Genomic DNA, 22,130 nt, shown 5'->3' with positions numbered 1-22,130 from the left:
GGCTTAAACAGCGAAGCTTCTCCATTCTGCGGCGCAGCGAGGATGTGCAAAAAAGAGAGGCATTTCATGCTGAAAAATAAAACGAAGGCTTCAGTTTATAGAAAGTTCATGATTTCAGTCAAATCTGTTTTTTGCTCAAAAGCTCCTGAGTCTATATATGACAATGCTACATAGTATGTTGACATGAGGATTTGCTCAGTACCAAACCAAACTTGCGTATGAGTATAATATCTCACTCAACCTGCTACACATTGAAGTAACAAAAATAGTTTTCAGCTAGGAAATAAAGCAATGCTGTAATCAGCAATTAACCACTACAATGCCGCATGTCTGGTTGCCATAAAGTCATAAACACCAGAAAGGTAATGTTGATAACTGAGTAACACAACAATCAATCTTCATTGAAACCATCCACCAAACCTTCCATCATCCCCATTTTCTCCACAGAAAAGCAATGGAGGAAAGCTAATGAAACCAGGAAACGACGTGGAACATCTGCCAGTCCTGGAGCCTTGCCTTGGTGGTCTGAGAATGTGTACGTGTTGTCCCTCGTCTATAACTGTAAGCAAGCACACTGTTTTTGACAAAAAACACAGAGAACCAAGAAAAGTGCTGATCACCATGAATCTGTAATTGCTAAGAGATGCATGCCAATCTAATTCAGAACTGCATTAAAAAAACGACATGAAGTATCCGACCAGAGATGGAACCCAACGGCCAAACATTTTTTCATCCTTAAAGTTCTAAAAGCAAGCACCTTCCCATGAATACCCCTTACTTTGCTCATATGCTATTCAACCAGTCATTCATCACAAAACCAAGAAATCATATCCTATGACTCCCACTGATATTAAAAGGCCTAGTCATTTATAATCCAATCACCGCTTGAAAGAGATACCGAAAAAAAAAAACGCAAAACATAACCAAAATATAAGTGCAGCCATAGCATGCGAGAGAACTGCAAAGTTCCATGATCCCCAGGCAGCAAGCCAAAGAGCATGTTTACTGGCTTAAGAATCTGAATATAGTACGAAAGAATTATTTAGAAGGTTCATACTATGAAAGGGCTTAAAACATGCCAGATTGGAACCCTAAAAATTGGAAATCGAGGTTCAACTTGATGAATATACATTATTAAATGTGAAAGATATTTCAACAAGTAAAATAACAATAATATCTGCCATAACAAAAAATTATCCTCTGGAATTGCCAATTACTTTTGTCTTTAAGCTATTGGCTATCTATCACACAACCACGAGCAGATTATTCCCCAACATGCCATTAAACATTGACATCCATCAATCTCTTAAGAAGAAGAGAGTTAAAAATGTATCTGACAAAAACAGAAAAATTATGAATTCATAGGCAGATTCACCTAGCCAAACCAGAAAATAAACAACGCAGAGCCAAGATAAATAGAAGCTGGCGTCATGATGTACCTACAAAGAAAGGAAACCCCAAATTGGAATGATATGAATATACATTAAAGATGAACACTATCCTGAGAATAAGAGCAAGAATCAAGGAATGAATTTCCGACAGAAATCAAGCATTATTTGTGGTAAATGAGGAGAAAAATTGCGTAGCATAAACAACAAATTGAAGCTGCTTTGTGACTTTCTATCACTTAAATATGTGATGAATAACTCGTTAAAGAATAAATGTTCCATTGAACATCGTCTATCATTTGATTAATTAATTTATGTCGAGAAAAACATAGCTTTTACAAAGACCCTATCTAAAAATCCACCTGGTGCTACTTCATAGGGCACACTGGGAGAGTAAATACTTGTAACCATATGCATAAGAAATGACAGCAATGGTGCACCAAGACAGTTCCTGAAACTTGAATTACGAAGGCAAAGTTCTTTATTGGTCTATTCTACATGGTTTCACACTTTCACTATATCACTTATCTTTATACAAAACTGACAAGGAGACCATCAATTTTTCTCAGGTCCAACCAATTGCCACCATAATACACACTATAGCTTTATAGATCTACTAACAAAGGTAGAGACTACCGATATTGCATTAGTTTTAGCATACTTGAAAAATTCTTATAGCATTCAAGTCTATATTGCACCAATATCAAAACCTAGTAACAGAGGAGCAATGTCATCATATTAAATTTCAAGATATGGCACATGAACAGAGAAAATGTCAGACTGACAGCTCCCACAAGGGCTATTGTTCACATACCCAAGAAATCATCTCAACTTCTCTATCTACAAAGGCATTTTGTCTAAAAATATATGAAAACGTTGGTTCATATCAAATTAATACTAGTCAGTTCAAATAAACAAGAACAACAGGAATAAAGATCCTTCATGATTCCAAGTCTTCCACCATTCAAGAATCCATCCAGGTGGACAGAATAATAGACAGGCAGTCAAGCATTGAAAACCAGCAGAACTTCCACAAATAACAGGACGAGAAGTACCCAAAACTCTAGAGATAGCATCAGATCGAAAAGTAACGAGGCAAGTAACTAAATTTACATTTCAAAAAAAAAAAAGGTTATACTAATCTTAAGTACACATATAGCACCCTCCCCTACTTAACCAGAATGCATTCCGGAAGCCGAAAAGTAACAAGCTCAAATCAGGCATATCAAAGAAGATCTAATCTTTAGATTTCCTCATCTGAGATAGGTATTTTACATCAGACTATCCAACTTCCAACAAAATATCAAAATAAGGAAATAAAACATAACGTAAAACAGATAAAGGGAAGGGGCAAACAAGCATCCCAAATACAATCCTAGATTTCCAGATCAGCTTCGGACAACGCCCACAAACCAAATCCAAGATCATTCAAGAGCTAGTGAACTTGGTGACAGCCTTGGTGCCCTCCGAGACAGCATGCTTCGCAAGCTCGCCGGGGAGGACGAGGCGGACAGAGGTCTGAATCTCCCGGGAGGTAATGGTAGGCTTCTTGTTGTAGCGGGCAAGCCTGGATGCCTCCTGGGCGAGCTTCTCGAAGATGTCGTTGATGAAGGAGTTCATGATGCCCATCGCCTTGCTCGAGATCCCGATGTCCGGGTGGACCTGCTTCAGGACCTTAAAGATGTAGATCTTGTAGGTCTCGCTGCTCTTCTTCGCCTTCTTCTTCTTCTTCTTGTCGCCGGTAGCCCCCTCCTTGGACGGCAGCCGCTTCTCGGCCTTGGGCTTCTTCTCGGCGGGGGCCTTCTCAGCGACCGTCTTCTTCTCCTTCTCCTCGGCCGGCTTATCGGAGGCCGGCTTCTTCTCTGCAGGCTTTTTCTCTCCCTTGGGAGCCATGGGAATCAAGGTCGAGGGGAGGGTTTGGGAAGGGAAAGGACGGGAGAGGAGATCGTACTTGACGGAAGGAGAGGGGAACCGGCGATCAGATGGAGAAAAAGCGGACGGGTTGGTTTCATATTTATCGATGGAGGCGGTCGGTTCTGATTGGATGGGGAGTAAGGGTTCGGATCGATGAGCTGGGCGTGATCTTTTCTTTTGACTTCTTTCAAAAAATCGACGGCATATAATAGTCTGAAAAAGATATTCTGGACACGCGTTTCGTTGTGATTGGATATCTCTATTGGGCTCGGATCGATGAGGTGGCCACGGGAGACGGAAATCCCAGTTGGAAGCCTGACCTGCGCGGGAGAAGCGCTTGCCGTCTGCGTCATGGAATGGGGAGACCGCAAAGGCTCCTCTCTACTTCGGTAGTATTCCGCACGGTATCTTTTACGGAACTTCTATCTCCAAATTTTTTCAAAGGGTATTGTTGCTGGAAATTGGACCTGGGGGCCGCCGCGAAGCCGGGGAAGGAGCGGCTCCCGCCGCAGGGACGGTGGATGGCCGTGCGCCGGCTAGTGGCGTCCTCCTGGAGGGGTGCAAGTCCGCTGTAGGAGCGGTGGTCGATGGCGTGCCGGCGGGTGGCGTCCTCCTGGGGGGCGTAAGTCCTGCAAGAAAACCAGTGGCCGGGCTCCCCGGCGCCGGCCCTCCGATGCCTAAGTCAGAGGGGGCAAGTATGTGGAGAAGACACAGAGGATATTTGGATCAGATCAAGAGGATCAGTTTCCTCAATTGTCTGTGTTGTTCACTTCTTTCCACCCGGTCCAGGAGGGTTCAGTCGGGCTTCGGGATTTTCCTCCCGTTTTGGTCCCCCTCCCTTTTCCCCCCAGGTTTCCTTTTATAGAAGGATTTTTGTTACCGGCGAGGTGACAGGAGGTTTGTCCTGTTTTGTAATAATTGGGCACGATTTGGCCCATTAATGGCGTAGTGGAGAACGGGACCGGATCAGACCGGAATTAGGGAGTTGTCACGGTCGATCGGACCTGTTGGAGTGGTTGAACCGCCGGCCGTGGTGGGCCTGAGGTCCGTGGATGGTAAGTGCATTTATTACAGAATGAACCGGCGGTCAGGGAGAGCCATACGCTCTGATGGTTCAGTGATCCGGAGATCGTCTTGGGCCGTGTTCATTAAATGACTGAGTGCATCGGAGACTTTGAGGGAGTCTCGTGCATTAATGGCAGGTCATGCCGAATACCTGCGGAGATCTTGCCTTGATGGCTTGGAGATAGCGGCAGGTTATAGTGGAGTTGTCAGGTCCCTTAGAGGGTTAGGTGGAAATTGGATATTTGGCTAAGGCATGGGCTCGGCCTGCTGTGCTCGGCCTTCTGGTCTCGGCCTTCTGGTCTCGGCTCTCTGGTCTCGGCTCTCTGGTCTATGAGCTCGAGAGCGGAAGAGCCCGATCACTTAGGATGAGCTCGAGAGCGGAAGAGCCCGATCACTTAGGATGAGCTCGAGCTTGCTGATGGATTTGGGTGCTATAATTACATTTGTGGGGTGGTCCATTTTTCCACCAACACTACCCCCCGACTTCCGAGTCCGAGCTGCTTTTTGGCTCGGGCGAAGGAAGTAGTTCAGTCATCGATCGTCCTGGTGCTGTGAGCGTTCTTACACCAAGGCGACTGAAGATGCTTTTTCTGCTCGGAGTCCGTTCTTTGGGGACGTCGGCAGAGAAGAATCCAAGTAAAGATAAATGAGAATGTAAAGACATTAAATGAATGGGTACCTTGTACCGTGTGCGTCCTTGCGCCGAGGCGACTGAAGACGCTTCTCTGCTCAGACTCCGTTCTTTGGGGACGTCGGCAGAGAAATCCAAAAATAGACAATATGGAGACATTAATGTAGAAACATCAAGTAAATGGGTACCTTGTACCGTGTGCGTCCTTGCCCCCACTCAGATCGGAGCGTGTTGTCGTAGAAGACGTCGAATGTCGTCGAATGTCGTCGAAGTGGCGTTGAATGTCGTCGAAGGTCGTCGAAGTGTCGTCGAATGTCGTCGAATGTCGTCGAAGTGGCGTCGAATGTCGTCGAAAGTCGTCGAAGTGGCGTTGAATGTCGTCGAATGTCGTCGAAGTGGCGTTGAATGTCGTCGAATGTCGTCGAAGTGGCGTTGAATGTCGTCGAATGTCGTCGAAGTGGCGTTGAATGTCGTCGAATGTCGTCGAAGTGGCGTTGAATGTCGTCGAATGTCGTTGAATGTCGTCGAATGTCGTCGAAGTGGCGTTGAATGCTCAGGACTGGGTGGAGGACGTCGAGAGGCGTTGGAAGCCCCTTTGCTTCTTAGCTTCATGGCAGCGAACTCGGTCCCTTCCTCTAGCGCCAACTGTTGCTGGAAATTGGACCCGGGGGCCGCCGCGAAGCCGGGGAAGGAGGGGCTCCCGCCGCAGGGATGGTGGATGGCCGTGCGCCGGCTAGTGGCGTCCTCCTGGAGGGGTGCAAGTCCGCCGTAGGAGCGGTGGTCGATGGCGTGCCGGCGGGTGGCGTTCTCCTGGGGGGCGTAAGTCCTGCAAGAAAACCGGTGGCCGGGCTCCCCGGCGCCGGCCCTCCGATGCCTAAGTCAGAGGGGGCAAGTATGTGGAGAAGACACAGAGGATATTTGGATCAGATCAAGAGGATCAGTTTCCTCAATTGTCTGTGTTGTTCACTTCTTTCCACCCGGTCCAGGAGGGTTCAGTCGGGCTTCGGGTTTTTCCTCCCGTTTTGGTCCCCCTCCCTTTTCCCCCCAGGTTTCCTTTTATAGAAGGATTTTTGTTACCTGGGAGGTGACAGGAGGTTTGTCCTGTTTTGTAATAATTGGGCACGATTTGGCCCATTAATGGCGTAGTGGAGAACGGGACCGGATCAGACCGGAATCAGGGAGTTGTCACGGTCGATCGGACCTGTTGGAGTGGTTGAACCGCCGGCCGTGGTGGGCCTCGGGTCCGTGGATGGTAAGTGCATTTATTACCGAATGAACCGGCGGTCAGGGAGAGCCATACGCTCTGATGGTTCAGTGATCCGGAGATCGTCTTGGGCCGTGTTCATTAAATGACTGAGTGCATCGGAGACTTTGAGGGAGTCTCGTGCATTAATGGCAGGTCGTGCCGAATACCTGCGGAGATCTTGCCTTGATGGCTTGGAGATAGCGGCAGGTTATAGTGGAGTTGTCAGGTCCCTTAGAGGGTTAGGTGGAAATTGGATATTTGGCTGAGGCATGGGCTCGGCCTGCTGTGCTCGGCCTTCTGGTCTCGGCCTTCTGGTCTCGGCTCTCTGGTCTCGGCTCTCTGGTCTCGGTTCTCTGGTCTCGGCTCTCTGGTCTATGAGCTCGAGAGCGGAAGAGCCCGATCACTTAGGATGAGCTCGAGAGCGGAAGAGCCCGATCACTTAGGATGAGCTCGAGAGCGGAAGAGCCCGATCACGTAGGATGAGCTCGAGAGCGGAAGAGCCCGATCACTTAGGATGAGCTCGAGAGCGGAAGAGCTCGATCACTTAGGATGAGCTCGAGAGCGGAAGAGCCCGATCACTTAGGATGAGCTCGAGAGCGGAAGAGCCCGATCACTTAGGATGAGCTCGAGAGCGGAAGAGCCCGATCACTTAGGATGAGCTCGAGCTTGCTGATGGATTTGGGTGCTATAATTACATTTGTGGGGTGGTCCATTTTCTCTGGTCTATGAGCTCGAGAGCGGAAGAGCCCGATCACTTAGGATGAGCTCGAGAGCGGAAGAGCCCGATCACTTAGGATGAGCTCGAGAGCGGAAGAGCCCGATCACTTAGGATGAGCTCGAGCTTGCTGATGGATTTGGGTGCTATAATTACATTTGTGGGGTGGTCCATTTTTCCACCAACAGGTATTTTGACGGATCTATTTTAGACGGCGGTATATAGAACCGTACATATTTTATTTTCCGAGCCTCATCGGCTAGAATTGTCGGGGACAGTCAGCTCTTCGATACATCAGTCCCAAATATGGAGCTGCGCACCGCGTGGTAGGGCCTTCGTTATGCCCGATATGTCTTATAGGCCAGTTCCATTGTCCTGAAGGGGGACTCGACTGATAGGTCCCGATCAGAAGCAGGAAAGGTGAACAAGAGAGAAGGATGAAGTCGAGCCAAGTAGGAACAAAAGGGAGAAACGGAATGATATATTTTTCAGCTCGTCTTACGGTGAGAGCTAGACTAGTGCAATGAAAATAACACACTCTCTTTTGGGTGAGAGAAGACCCATACAAAGTATCACTCAATTCACGTCCCATATCCCAAAGCATACACCACATTAAATACTTCCTCCCTTTTTCCATGAAACCCGGACCATCACTCTTCACTCCTCACCATCACTCATCCACTCCCGTACCCCACGGCCTGAGCTTCGGAGCTCAACTCCCCCTTACCTCGTCCCACGTCCACCTCGTCGTACCCCACACGCGTGGCTTCGGGGCTCGTCTCTTCGCCTCGTTCCGCGTCTCCCACGTCGAGCCGAGCTTGCATGCCTGCCTTCCCACTTCCCACGTTCCGAGCGTCTCCCACTTCCTCCGTTGCTCTCGCAGACGCCGAGCTCTTCTTCCCTCTGCTTCCATCGTGGGTGATGAAGGCCCCCAGATATCGGGGATTGGGTCTTCGGACCCGCTGTGGACGAGTGCGCCTATCATCCCTCCCCTCTTCAGGTGAAACCTTGTCCTCAAGGTTTGTCTTAGGATATAGTTCCTTTAGCTGCCCATAGTCCTCCCAAGTTGCGTCTTCTTTCGGAAGCGAACGCCACTGCACCAAGATTTCTTCTGTTAGCTTTCCTCCTTTGTTAACCCATCGGTAGTCCTTGACAAGTTCGGGCTCTAGCACGAGGTTGCCATCCTCCCGTATTGGTGGTGGCGCAGTGCAGGTGGCTTGTCCTTCTCCCAGTCGTCTTTTGAGAAGTGATACGTGGAACACCGGATGGACCTTGGCAGTCTCCGGCAACGCCAGCCGGTAAGCAACTGGCCCTATACGCTCAGTGATGCGATAAGGCCCGAAGTACTTTTGTGCTAGCTTCTGGTGAGCTCGGCGGAAGACTGTTTGCTGCCGGTACGGAGGAAGTTTTAAGAACACCCAGTCGCCTTCTTCAAACGTAACTTCCCTCCGTCTTTTGTCTGCCTGTTGCTTCATGTTGTTCTTCACCTTCTCCAGATTACCTTTCAACTCTTTCAGCAACTGATCGCGGTCGACCAAGTTTTTGTCGACCTCATCTACCACTGAAACACCGTCCATATATCGAATAATTGTTGGTGGAAGTCTCCCATATAGTGCTTGAAACGATGTCATCCCGGCAGTGGAGTGGAAAGTGGTATTGTACCAGTATTCCGCCCAAGCTAAGTTGTGCTCCCATGTCCTTGGGTACTGACTGCACATGCATCGGAGGTATTGCTCCACGCACCTATTAACCACCTCAGTTTGGCCATCAGACTGCGGATGATAAGCCGAACTCATGTTGAGGGAGGTCCCTTGTAGTTTGAAGAATTCTCGCCAGAAGGTGCTCACAAACACAGGATCCCGATCACTAACAATCGACCTTGGCATCCCATGTAAGCGGGCCACTTGGTGCACAAAAAGCTCTGCTACTCCTTTAGCAGTATACGGGTGAGATAGAGGCAAGAAGTGGGCATATTTGGTCAGCCGATCGACGATAACTAGTATTACATCTTTACCTCTGGACCGCGGTAGTCCTTCGATGAAGTCTAGGGAGATGTCTTCCCAGACTTGCGTAGGCGTCGGAAGGGGTTGCAGTAATCCAGCCGGAGCTTGAGCTTCATATTTTTGTTGCTGGCAGACCACACATTCTGCCACAAACCTTCGGATATCCCGCTTCATTGCTTCCCAGTAGAAGGCTTGAGAGACTCGTTTGTAAGTTCTCAAGACTCCGGAATGCCCTCCGACCTTGGTGTTGTGAAATTCCTCCATCAGTTTGTTGCACAGGGGTGACCTCGGAGGAATCAGGACCCGCTCCTTATAATACAGGACTCCTCCCTTGAGTTCGTAATCCTTCATGCACTCAGGTTCGGAGTCTAGCTGCTGGATCTTATTTTGCAGATAGGAGTCCTCTCGGGTGGCAGCCCGGATCTCCTCCCAAATGTCAAAGAGCGGTCGACTAATGGCATGGAGCAGGGCTGCTTCAGGTTGGCGAGACAAGGCATCCGCGGCTGTGTTGTCCTTCCCGGGCTTGTATACAATTTCATACTCGTATCCTAAGAGTTTTGCGACCCACTTCTGTTGTTCTGGTGTACTCACACGCTGTTCTAAGAAGTGTCGAAGGCTTTTCTGGTCGGTGCGGATTTGAAATCTTCTTCCTAACAGGTAAGGTCGCCACATCCGCACGGCCTCCATGATCGCCAGCATTTCTTTGGCATACGTGGACCATCCTTTCTTCCTCACACACAACGCCTTGCTCATGTAAGCTAAGGGCCTCCCCCCTTGGGTTAGGACAGCTCCAATTCCTTTATCTGAAGCATCAGTTTCAATTACGAAAACCTCTGAAAAGTTGGGCGTGGCTAGTACCGGGGTGGTAGTCATGGCTTCTTTGAGGAGGTTGAACGCTTGCTCGGCCTGTGGACTCCATTGAAACTTCCCTTTCTTTAACAGGGTCGTTAAAGGGGCGGCGATGATCCCGTAATTCTTGACGAACTTCCGATAATACCCGGTAAGTCCCAGGAATCCCCTAAGTTCCGTTACGGTGGTTGGCTGCCTCCACTCCTTCATCGCTTGTATTTTGTAGGCATCCACCTGTACTCCTGCAGCCGAGATGATATGGCCCAGATATTCAACTTGATGTTGCCCAAACAAGCACTTAGATGGTTGTAGATAAAAGCAATGTTCTGTGAGGATCTGGAGCGTAGTATGGAGGTGAGACAAATGGAGCTCCCACGTAGCGCTATACACCAGGATATCGTCAAAGAAAACCAGGATGAACTTGCGTAAGAACCTTCTGAAAACGGAATTCATGATGGCTTGAAACGTTGATGGAGCGTTACATAACCCTAAGGGCATCACCAGGTACTCAAAGTGGCCGTTGTGCGTGCGAAAAGCCGTCTTGTGGATGTCGTCGGGGTGAACTCTGATCTGGTGATTTCCTGCTCGAAGGTCCAGCTTGGTGAAGAAGCTGGCTCCGTGCAGCTCATCCAGCATGTCATCAACGGTAGGGATCGGAAATCGGTCTTTTACAGTAACAGCATTCAACGCCCGGTAGTCCGTACAGAACCTCCAGCTGCCATCCTTTTTCTTTACAAGTAAGACGAGAGAAGAAAAGGGGCTCTGACTCTCCCGGATAATCCCGGCGTCCAGCATCTCGGTGACTTGTCGCTCGATCTCATTCTTTTGGTAGTAAGCATACCGATATGGCCGGACGTTGACGGCTGAGGTTCCGTCATAGAGTGGAATCCGGTGGACAAAAGCTCGCTCCGGCGGAAGCCCTCGGGGTTCTTCAAAGAGAGGGGAGAACTCTTGAAGCAGCTTCTGTAGATCTCTGGGGCATTCTCTCGTGTCAGACCCGGAGGGTTGCACCTCGGAGCCTCTGATCATGACAGCAAAAAGTTGAGTCCCTCCTTTTAGTTCTCGCTGAATCCCTGGGAAACCCAGGGCTCGGGCGGGACGTGCCGGTTGTCCGGAGAGCTCACACTCCCGTCCATCCCACCAAAACTTTATAGTCATTTGCTTCCAGTCGCAGAGCACGGGTCCCAGCTTTTCTAGCCATTGGATGCCAAGGACAGCGTCCAACCCGACAAGCGGCAGGGTGTAGAAGTTCACCAGGAATTTCTTCCCTTGCAGCTCAACCTCCACTGCCCGGAACATCTCCCGGCACTGAAGGATGTCTCCGTTCGCAACTCGGACTTCGAACGGTACAGTGGAGTCAATGGGGAGTCGCAGTTGCTTGGCTATGCGGTCACTCACAAAGTTGTGAGTGGATCCACTATCAATGAGGACCGTCATTGGTTGCCCTTGTATTCGCGCCATCACCCGCATCGTCTTCGGTCCAGTCCATCCAGAGAGTGCGTGTAGCGAGATTACTGGTTGCGCTTCTTCCCTGGTCTGGCCCTCGCCATGAAGGTCAGGTTCCCCATCGCCAACTCCGTCCGCGTCCTCCTCTCGGTCCGCTTCGATTAAGTGAACCTGGGGAGTTTTGCACCGGTGCCCTGGAGTGAATTTGTCATTGCACTTGAAGCAAAGACCTCGCTCCCGCCGTTGTTGCATCTCCTCCCATGTGATGCGCCGGATCGGCGTCGGCGCCGGTAGCCGCGGTGCAGGGAGACTCGGGTTGGGCATCCGTGGGATACCAGTCAGTCGTGGTTGAACGCCTCGAGTGGCCTTCTTCTTTTGTTCCAACCTTTCCTCCCTCATGCGAGCAACCGTGATTGCTTCCCGGAGTGAGTGCGGCTGCCTCATGCGAACCTCCTTCGCGATCTCCTCCTTGAGCCCTCCGACGAAGGTTCCGATGAGCGCGTCCTGTGGCCAACCCCGGACTCGGTTAGCCAGTTTCTCAAATTCCTGTTGATATTCTCGTACCGAGCCTTGTTGCTGAACTCGGGAGAGCTTCTCGTTAAAATTCACATACTCGTTGGGTCCAAACTGAGCCAACAACTCCCGTTCGAAAACCCTCCAAGTAATGGTGGCCCCTTCATCTTGGTATGCTCGTCGTAACCACTGCCACCAGTGGTTAGCTTCCTCGTCTAAGTAGAACGAGGCGGTTGCTACCCGTCGGTTGACAGGGACTCCTTGGCCGTCGAAATACTGCTTGGCCCGATCCAACCAAACAATCGGATCATCTCCAGTGAACCGCGGAAAGTCCATCCGTGGGTGTCGTTGGACCATCGCGAGTTCCTCCGTCCGTCCGTAACCACCCCCCCTTGGTGACTGAGGAGGGGATATAGGTTGCTCGAACGGTGTCGGCGACTGAGCAGTGATCTGAAGGTGTCGAATAGCCTCTAAGATCTCCGCGAGTCGTCCATCAACCCGCGCCTCCAAGCCATGTAGTTCCTCCCGCATGGTACTCGTCTCAACTTCCAACCGCTCTATTCTCTCCTTGTTAGACATAGCCAGCTCTGATACCAATTGATAGGTCCCGATCAGAAGCAGGAAAGGTGAACAAGAGAGAAGGATGAAGTCGAGCCAAGTAGGAACAAAAGGGAGAAACGGAATGATATATTTTTTCAGCTCGTCTTACGGTGAGAGCTAGACCAGTGCAATGAAAATAACACACTCTCTTTTGGGTGAGAGAAGACCCATACAAAGTATCACTCAATTCACGTCCCATATCCCAAAGCATACACCACATTAAATACTTCCTCCCTTTTCCCATGAAACCCGGACCATCACTCTTCACTCCTCACCATCACTCATCCACTCCCGTACCCCACGGCCTGAGCTTCGGAGCTCAACTCCCCCTTACCTCGTCCCACGTCCACCTCGTCGTACCCCACACGCGTGGCTTCGGGGCTCGTCTCTTCGCCTCGTTCCGCGTCTCCCACGTCGAGCCGAGCTTGCATGCCTGCCTTCCCACTTCCCACGTTCCGAGCGTCTCCCACTTCCTCCGTTGCTCTCGCAGACGCCGAGCTCTTCTTCCCTCTGCTTCCATCGTGGGTGATGAAGGCCCCCAGATATCGGGGATTGGGTCTTCGGACCCGCTGTGGACGAGTGCGCCTATCATCCACTGTCATCAATTGGATCCGAAGAGACTCTAGGGACAATGGTTGCGTCCATCCTTTGCTACGAGACATCTGAGCTATGGTAAGAAATGATGGAGCCTTTTCACGCCAAGCGTATGCTCCGTAAAGCTAATAGAGCGGCGGATTGGGTGGCTGCTTATGTAGCCAGCCACTCTGATAACACTCTGTGGGGTGATGATGAGGAATTGTCTCTAGCACTCCAAGGTATTATGTTTTTCAATTTTATTGGGTGCATCCTTATTTGTCAGGTACGATTCATCCGTCTTAATAATTTATATATATATATATATATATATATATATATATATATATATATATATATATATATATATATATATATATATATATATATATATAAAGAGGCTCGCCATTCCTTATGCATACATGCCAAGGTGGCTGTGGGACCCAAATTTTCCATGCTATGATGGGGACGTGAAAGTTAATCCATCCATTCAGGAAAACACAATATAATTTTTTTAACACTAATTATCTATTTTAGCTCTAATTTATCGCCCATTGTACTGTGCTCGAGGAACATTTGGAATAGTTTACGAACAGCAAGCATTATTTTTCTTAAAACAAGAGGATTTTGATGGACTAATCTCTCTTTTCTAACTCATTTTTAAAGCATCCACTTTTTTGATAGAAACAGATATAACATATTTATAAATATAATATAATAGTTCGCGTCATCAAATTAGTAATTAACTCTCTCTTTTTTTTGCTAGAGAGTAATTAACTCTCTTCATATATTTATAGTAAATTACATTTTTTTTGTGTCGTAACAATTAAAAACTTTTGGTGGTATTTCACACTTAAATAGGATTATTACAATGATCTTAGATTGTTGGCAATCTTTATTCCAAAAAAATTGATCCCCCCCCGAAAAGTGCTGGTTGGTGGTCTTAGATACTTGGAGATTTTTTAACATTGGAATATAGCGTACTAAGTGTGACGATCTTAACTTAAATTAAGTCAGATTAAGGATTATGGATTTAAGATCATCTTGGTGATTCTATTTGGATCATCAATTGCCACCTATATGTAATATAAATATAATATAATATAATATATAATTGATATAATATATCAAAGGTATATTAATATATTAATTTTTTCTTGAACTGAAGGGTATTTCTATCCCTAAATTTCAATCTAAGGTCAGTGCCATCGTCATACGGGTTTAGGATTATTGAATTGGATGGTGATTTGAAGTGTAAGGATGATTTGAGGATCATTACCATGTAAGATCATCGAAGTGCAACTAAACAAAATAATCTCGTCTTCTTGACTCATATCATCTTTGATCTTGAGGTCATTATCTCGTACCAAGCATCCTATCTCAGTAATCCACATCCTTGCTCTTCTTATCCAAGGTTATAATAGTATAATAATTAAAGTTGTCACCACTACTTAATAGGCGAGTAAAATTTAGCATTCATTGGACAAGGCCCAGCAGAGCCATTTTGTTCTATTTATAAATAAATTGTTATCTTTTATGAGAGATCTACAAAGAGATGAGAGAGAAAAAAGAAGAAAAAATAGGGATCAAGAGCTACCAGCCGCCTATTTGGAGATCGAATCGGTACCGAGATGGCGTGTTAAAATTTGAGACTCATTTGGTTTGCAAAAAAAAGAAGAAAAAATGTGATTAATGAAAAAAATAATACCTCTTGTTTAATTAAAATTAAAAAAAAAGAAAAGTAGCATATTCATGAGAATAAGATTCTTATATTTTATGTACAAGAAAAACTAATAAAGCACGAAAAAGGTATTTTCTTGCGGGTTGAAAATGAAATTTTTTTTTTCCAAAAATATCTTTACGCCATTAAAATTCATGAATAATTTTTTTTTTCTATTTTAAAGATATAATAGATATTATATATATATATTTCAGAAAAATAGATGCTCAATTAAAGCCTATATATATATATATATATTTATGTTCAATTAAATATATTAAAATTATTTTTAAAAATATTATATTTTTAAAAATTATCTTTCTAAAAAATTTATTTTAGTGAGAATTTTTTTTTTCCGCCAGCCAAATGGAGCGCTTGTTGACATGGGTAATGGTAGATTTCCGAAGCGAGCAGGTGTGGAGGAAATCTGGTCCGACGTGACTATAAATCGCCCCGCCGGGATTCCGACGCGGAGCGGTCGCCCCGACTCTAATGAGGCCGCTTCCCCTCTCCCTCCCTTCCGTCCTCCGCAGCCCAGTTATCCTCGTCGTCGCCAGAACGCTCACCCACTGCCTAGCCCCCGACGACGAGCGCGACGAGGGCTTCGTCAGAATCCTCCGCGAGATCCTCCACTCGAAGCAGAGCTGGCGCGTCTCCCTCAACGCCCCATTCGTCGCCCACCGTCTCCGGCCCCGCCATGTGGAGGCGCTCCTCCTCCAGTCGCTCGACCACCCGCGCCTCGCCCTCCGCTTCTTCAACTTCCTCGACCTCCACCGCGGCTTCCCCCACTCCTCCCTCTCTTTCTCCATCCTCTCCCTCGCCCTCCTCCGCGCCGGCCTCCACTGGCCCGCCTCCTCCCTCCTCCAAACCCTCGCCTCCCACCGCACCGTCGCCCCCGCCGACGCGTTCCACTCCATGCTCCGCTCCCGAGACCTTTGCCACTTCCCCTCCGCCCTCGGCTTCGACTTCTTGATCCAGGCTTATCTTCAATGCCGGAGGGAATTGGATGCTCTCTGCATCCTTGAGCTCACGATTGGCTCCGGTTTGCTCCCCGAGATTAGAACATTCAGCGACGTGATGTATGGACTGGCGAAGATCCGGCGGTTTGATCTGGTATCGGGAGTGTTTGACGAGGTAATGAGAGCCGGGGCTCGTCCCGATAACTTCATTTACACCGCGGCGGTGAGGAGCTACTGTGAGTTGAAGCATTTGGACAGAGCGAAGGAAATAGTGCATCAGATGGAAATGGAAGGGCTAAATTCTAGCGTCGATACTTATAATGTGTTGATTCATGGGCTATGCAGGAACCGTCGAGTCATGGAGGCGGTCGAGATTAAGAATTCATTGGGAGATAAAGGGTTGAAGGCGGACGTCATGACTTATCGTGCGCTGGTGCTTGGCCTTTGCAAGGCGGAGGAGTTCGGCATGGCCCTGGAGATGACAAAGGAGATGATGGGTTTCGGGTTCGTTCTGAATGAAGCTGTTTGCTCGATTCTGGTCGATGGATTGAGGAGGACAGGGAAGATAGAAGAGGCTTTTGATCTGGTTCATGGGTTGGCGAGGTTGGGAATTATCCCTAATGTGTTTGCCTACAATGCTCTGATCAATTCTGTGTGTAAAAGTGGGAAATTTGATGAGGCCGAGTCTCTATTTTTGAAGATGAAAGAGAAGGATCTGTCACCAAATGATGTTACGTACTCGATATTGATCGATTCATTGTGCAAGAGAGGGAAACTGGAGGATGCACTCCTTCTGTTTGGTAAAATGAGAGAGGAGGGTTTACGGGTTACAGTTTACCCATATAATGCTTTGATAAATGGGCACTGTAAGTTGGGGAATTTGAGTAAAGCAGCGGCTCTATATCAGGAGATGATTGATAAAGGGGTGGCACCAAATGCAGTGACCTTTACTGCATTAATTACTGGGTATTGCAAGGAGGGGGGTTTGGATGCTGCCTTAAAGCTTCACCGCCAGATGCCCAAGAAGGGGGTGACATGGAATACCCATACCTTTACAGCACTAATCAGTGGGTTTTGTCGGGCTAAGATGATGACACAAGCAGCTCAACTGTTTAATGAAATGTTTGAAGTAAATGTAGCTCCAAATGAGGTGACTTATAATGTCATGATAGAAGGGTATTGCTCAATAGGAGATACAGGAAGAGCTTTCCAGTTATATGATGCAATGGTGGAAGGGGGTCTTCTGCCAGATAATTATACCTATAGGTCTTTAATAAGTGGCTTGTGTATGACCTGTAAGGTTTCCGAAGCAAAGGAGTTCGTAGATGATCTACCTAGGGAGCAGCTCGTGCTAAACCAGATGAGCTTCAGTTCACTTCTAAATGGACTCTGCAAAGAAGGAAGAGTACGTGAAGCTGACAGTATTTGGAAGGAAATGGTGGAGAGAGGTCTTGAAATGGATCTTGTCTGCTATAGTGTGATTATCTATGGATTGCTAAAACAGAATGACCAGGTAAGATCATACTCACTATTGAGGGAGATGGTTGATAAGGGAATCAAACCAGATGATGTTTTATATACAAATGTAATTGATGCATATATGAAACTAGGAAATATTACAGAGGCTTTAGGTTTTTGGGGTAGGATGGCTGGTGAGGGCTGTGTCCCAAATGTTGTAACATATACTGTGCTGATAGATGGCTTGTGTAAGGCGGGGTTTATCAGAAAAGCAGAGCTGCTTTGTAAAGAGATGTTGGTTAGCAGTTTCCTTCCTAACCAAGTTACTTATGGCTGTTTCCTTGACCACTTTGCCAGGGAAGGAAATGTAGATGAAGCTATGGTACTGCATAAGGCGATGGTCAAAGGGCTCCTAGCAAACACAATCACATATAATATATTGATAAGGGGTTTTTGCAAAATAGGAAGAACTCAGGATGCTATTAATCTTCTTGCTGACATGGTTGACAATGGAATATTTCCTGACTGCATTAGCTATTCAACACTTATTTATGAGTACTATAGAAAAGGTGATTTACAGGAAGTTTTTAAGCTGTGGGATGATATGCTGAGTAGGGGGCTGAAGCCTGATGCACTGGCATACAATTTTTTGATACATGGTTGTATTTTAAGTGGTGAAGTGACTAAGGCTCTTGGACTGTATTATGATATGCTACGAAACAGTGTAAAGCCAAATTGGGCCACCTATCGTGCTCTTTTTCATGGAACATTTTTGATGGGTGTTACAAGAGAGAGTGCTTTGCTTAAAGAATAATGGTCAAAGAATCACACCTGGAAGCTCAAACTCCAATCTTAAATGCATTCTAGATGGCTTTCAGAATGGCTATTTAAATGTGAGCATATGGGACCGCAAATCTGCCTCAAGGATGCTGAACTCATTTTATCAGGATTTTCAGGTGGTAAACCTTGTTGCACTGCATAGCTTGAGTGGTAAATGTAGTTCTGCCATCAAACACTCATTAGTCAAAAAGTAAACAAATGCAAAATTCTAGAGTGGATTGATGCTTCTTTTGTGAAATAGCATTGCTGGCGATAATTTTGGTGTGTTGACATGAAGGCTATCTGCAGACATTATTTAGCGTGGCTGCGGCCTCTTTCGTGGTTCAAGGAGGGTCGGTGCTGAAATTGGAAATGCTAGTTCATGCTTCATCATACAAGTTGGAAGATGGCAAGGCACATGTCATGGAAGTTGCCACTTGTATCCAGGCATTTTACCTCATTTTCCAGGTATTCTGTTCAGCATACCTTTGTATAAAATTTCTTCTGTTCAATGTAGTTTACTTACACATCCTAATATTCTTCGTTACATAAATTTCCATAGGACATGATCCATTTCCACAACACAACAGACATGAAATCAAAAGAAATTGCAATTAACGTACTTGGTATGTTCAACATTAAAATGTACATCTTTATGTTTTATCTTATTTTTTTCTCATTGATTTTGATTTTGTAAGAATATTTTATAGAAAGTTAGATCTAAATTAAATGAGGCTCATGGCATGTGAGGCGTGGGCAGATACAAGAAAAATTTCATTAAGCTGATCTTGAACCATGTGAGAATTGTAGGAAATGACCTAACCAGGGATCCTCGACTGTAAAACATCACTATTATAATTAGAAACTCCTAGAGCAGACCAATCAAAACTGTTAAAGGCATGCCTGAATTGCTCAGGGTCATGCAACTGGGAAGAAATCCCAACTTGAATTGAGGCCTTTTGAAGTCTTGGAGCCTCGAAATTTCTCCTAAGTCACGGGCATTGGGGGTTTCAGGTGAATCCCTCAGGAGGAAGACAATATCAGTGTCGGTTGAGAAGGAATCTGGGGATGGAGGAGGAAGTGGGCTCGAGGTTCGTGAGCACCTGACCAGATACGTATATTTTTTATCAGCTTAGTTAATCTCAGCAGATCTAAGAGTTGCATGGTAAAGAATCAGGAAAATTGTTAGGGATCACAGTGCTAAGACTCTGGATCATGAAAGCACAGCTGTACAAATCCACTTTTATGGGCTTCCCCATGCTGCCTCCTCTTCAAGCTGCTAACAGGCTGCTGACTGTCCATGTTGCCAGGGAAATGAAAAAGCACTCTGCTGATAAGTTTTGTAATGATTGCAATGTAGGTAAAGAGCAAATGAGCTTTAATTTAACAAGTTCAATTTTATATTTTATTAGACCAATCAATTAGTAATTCCTGGATCTTCAAAATAATCTTTTGGTTTTCTTTTTTTTTTTGGACTTTGAATCCTACTTTCACTAAAACTGGCATAATTCACGTCAAAACACTTTCCAGTGCAAAATTCACTTCATCTGATAACTATTGCTAGTCATCTGATATGTACATTGTAACCATGCTTGATGTCCATATTGCGCCCTTTAAACAGAAACCATGTTAAAGAAACAAAAATCCATAAAACAAGTAGTTCAGGAGACATTTCAGTTTATCAGCTCATCCTTCCATACATACAGGCACTTGATCAAAATATGAGGTGACAAGTGTTTTACCAAAGTTGGTGCAGGCAGCACTTGGTTAAGTCATATTCATGTTCCCATTTGCCTCACCATTCCTTCAGTCAACTGTTCTTTTTGAGAGAATAGGTGGTCAACTGTTAGATTATGTTATTCCATTATTAATCTCCACACCCCCCAAGCCCCATTGTTTCTATCTGTCGGGGTTTTTAGGGATGTCAGTGGCTGAGTTAAATACATATGACCCAGTTGAATAGGTTGATCTGTAAATTTTAGTTTTGGCCCTCTTGGGATCATTATATTCCAGTCGTGTTTGATACCAAGGGTGCACATGATGGTGCTCGTTATCAACCACGGCATCTGGGACACTGCCTACTTATTTGTTTTTGTTTGGGCCACTGAATACTTTGCTTTCCCAAAATCGTTTTGCCATTCACTTTATATTTCAATGTTTATACCCTTTTTTTTAGATAATGAATATTGAGACCTTACCTATTGATTGTTTCTTAATAAGTATACAAAATATAAAGAGCACTTTCTGCGAATTGGTGAATTGATATTAGATTGAGTTCATTTTAATATATAGACGCTTTTCTCCTTGAGGATGCTTAATTTTGTGTTCTAGTAATCAGTTTTTAGCTTTAATTTTTTGTTTCATTTAGTGATAAAATGGTTCCACACTGTAATGTGAAGCTTTCATCGCCTGCTGCTTTATATTATGATAATGCTCTTGGTGCATTGTATATATGTAATTTGTGGGTGCATCTTCTACTGATTAACTAGAGAATCTGCTTTATTTTGATTTTGCAAGGGGCTTTGACTGCTCGTTTTAGGACCAACATCTTTTGCTCATTTGGCCTACAAACAATGTGAAAATGGAAATTTGCTGAGGCTTGCTCTCTCTGGTGCAAATAATCAACTCTTAATGTGTAAGTTACCGGTGGAAGATCATTGGCTTATGGTGACACTGACAAGAGAGTTAATACAGGCTTATCCACTGGATTTTTGTCTTATATTGGCAATGTCCCAGCTTTGTCTTGGGCCATGGTCTGGTCTACACTCTTCTGTATTGCAAAACTCTTTCAGAACCTTGGAGAGAATGGGAAGGGACCGGACAAACCTGCTCTCTTGGATTTGGTACCTCAAAATTTGCATGTAACCGGAGTCAGAGAATGATGCATGAGTAGTGAGTATTCAATCTCTGTTCCTGTTCTTATAGCAGCTGATGTTTGGTGTGGAATGGGAACCATTTACCTAGGTGATGATCTTGATTTATGATTCACGCAAGCAAAGGTATTTTGTTGCACATATATATTTCCCCTGGCTTACGTGGGTTGGCTTCAAATTTGCAGGTTTTTTATTGATTTTTAAGAAAGCAGCTACGAAGATAGGTAATTGACGTCTATAAGAAGCTATAAGGCTGGTTTCCAAACTGTGCAAGAGACAAGAATTCATCACTTGCCGGATCGTGCTCGACGTTTTTTGTGCACTCGATTGCAAGAGGTGCCAATCAAGGATTGCTGGCCGTCTTTCCTATAAGCTTGGCATGGACATTAAGGTTGAAATCAAATTTTTGATTTACTAATTAAGACATACAAGATGCAATCTGCGATCTTGTACAATTCAGTATGATAAAGAATGTGTAGGAGAGCAAAATGATGGTATGAGCTGGGTGCAATGTATAGTGAGGAAGTTGTGTTGAAGGATCAGAATAGGTAAAAAAAAAAAAAAAGATTCCATATGGTGTCTTAATTCTAATAGTTAAGTAAATAGAAAAGAATGATTGCAGGCAGATTGCCAAAAGTTGCTGGATAAGCCACTCTATGCGGTAATATCAATGAAATGTATATAATCTTCAATAAATATTAAAGCCTTGATGTAATCTGTATATATGCTTTAAGTGAATACAGGATGCCTGTTATTATCCCATGGCTGGTTATATTGTTTGGATACCATTAGCTTTTATATCTCAGCGCTCACAGCCACACTTCAGCGTCATCACATGTGCTAATTCTTTTCGAGAAAAATACATTTTGAACATCTCATGGAGGCCCTCTGGACCGTAATATTTGCAATCAAATATCTTATCTTAGATATTTTGGTGCATGTAAGATATTGTAGTGCTTCAAAAGTCCAAGACTACCTCTAAATACTAACAGAAACTTTAAACTTAGTATACACTCGCTTTCTGCAAAAGAACACTCGTCCTCCCAACGCACTCAATTGCTGAAAAAACCCAGAACCTAGAAACCAACTCCATATCTTCCTTATTTCTAAATTTAAGGCGGAGATAAAAAGCCTTCTGAACCAAATGATAACAAAAATCCTTTCAGGTCATGAATTTCAACTTACAGAACAGCACATAAGACTCACAATCATGCTTTATCATCGCATGAGAAATAATCCAAGCACCTGATGCTCCATACAGATATGTGGCAGAAAGAACTTTTAATAGCAAAGAACACTATCTTTTACCAATCTCCAAATTGTCATCCTTGCAGGACTCTCCACAAAAAATACATAAA

General features: G+C 45.4%; 2 protein-coding genes across 17 annotated transcripts; one reads left to right on the top strand and one right to left on the bottom strand.

Moving 5' to 3' along the window:
• Window positions 1–2,613: 2,613 nt before the first annotated feature.
• LOC103722134 (putative histone H2B.1) lies at window positions 2,614–3,401 on the bottom strand. Its single transcript, XM_008812579.6, has one exon. It carries the CDS (start codon window positions 3,279–3,281, stop codon window positions 2,817–2,819), a length of 465 nt encoding a protein of 154 aa, XP_008810801.1. The 5' UTR covers window positions 3,282–3,401; the 3' UTR covers window positions 2,614–2,816.
• Window positions 3,402–15,024: 11,623 nt separating this feature from the next.
• LOC120112915 (Pentatricopeptide repeat (PPR) superfamily protein) lies at window positions 15,025–21,544 on the top strand. 16 transcript variants are annotated; one of them, XM_089928032.1, is made up of 5 exons: window positions 15,059–18,036; window positions 18,209–18,367; window positions 18,462–18,525; window positions 18,914–20,863; window positions 20,958–21,544. In XM_089928032.1, the coding sequence occupies exon 1, from the start codon at window positions 15,156–15,158 to the stop codon at window positions 17,892–17,894; it is 2,739 nt and encodes a 912-aa protein (XP_089784158.1). In that variant the 5' UTR covers window positions 15,059–15,155; the 3' UTR covers window positions 17,895–18,036; window positions 18,209–18,367; window positions 18,462–18,525; window positions 18,914–20,863; window positions 20,958–21,544. The 16 variants fall into 16 exon arrangements, with proteins under 16 accessions (XP_038989006.2, XP_088569721.2, XP_089784158.1 ...); XM_089928033.1 differs by having other exon boundaries at window positions 15,059–18,070; XM_089928036.1 differs by having other exon boundaries at window positions 15,059–18,367; window positions 18,914–20,534; window positions 20,636–20,863.
• The last annotated feature ends 586 nt before the right edge of the window (window positions 21,545–22,130 follow it).

This window comes from Phoenix dactylifera, chromosome 17, assembly GCF_051530095.1.
Source record: "Phoenix dactylifera cultivar Ajwa chromosome 17, Ajwa_hap1_PhDact_Kaust_v1.1, whole genome shotgun sequence".
In the NCBI taxonomy this organism is placed as follows: Eukaryota; Viridiplantae; Streptophyta; class Magnoliopsida; order Arecales; family Arecaceae; genus Phoenix; species Phoenix dactylifera.
This window is presented reverse-complemented; position numbering and strand designations above follow the sequence as displayed.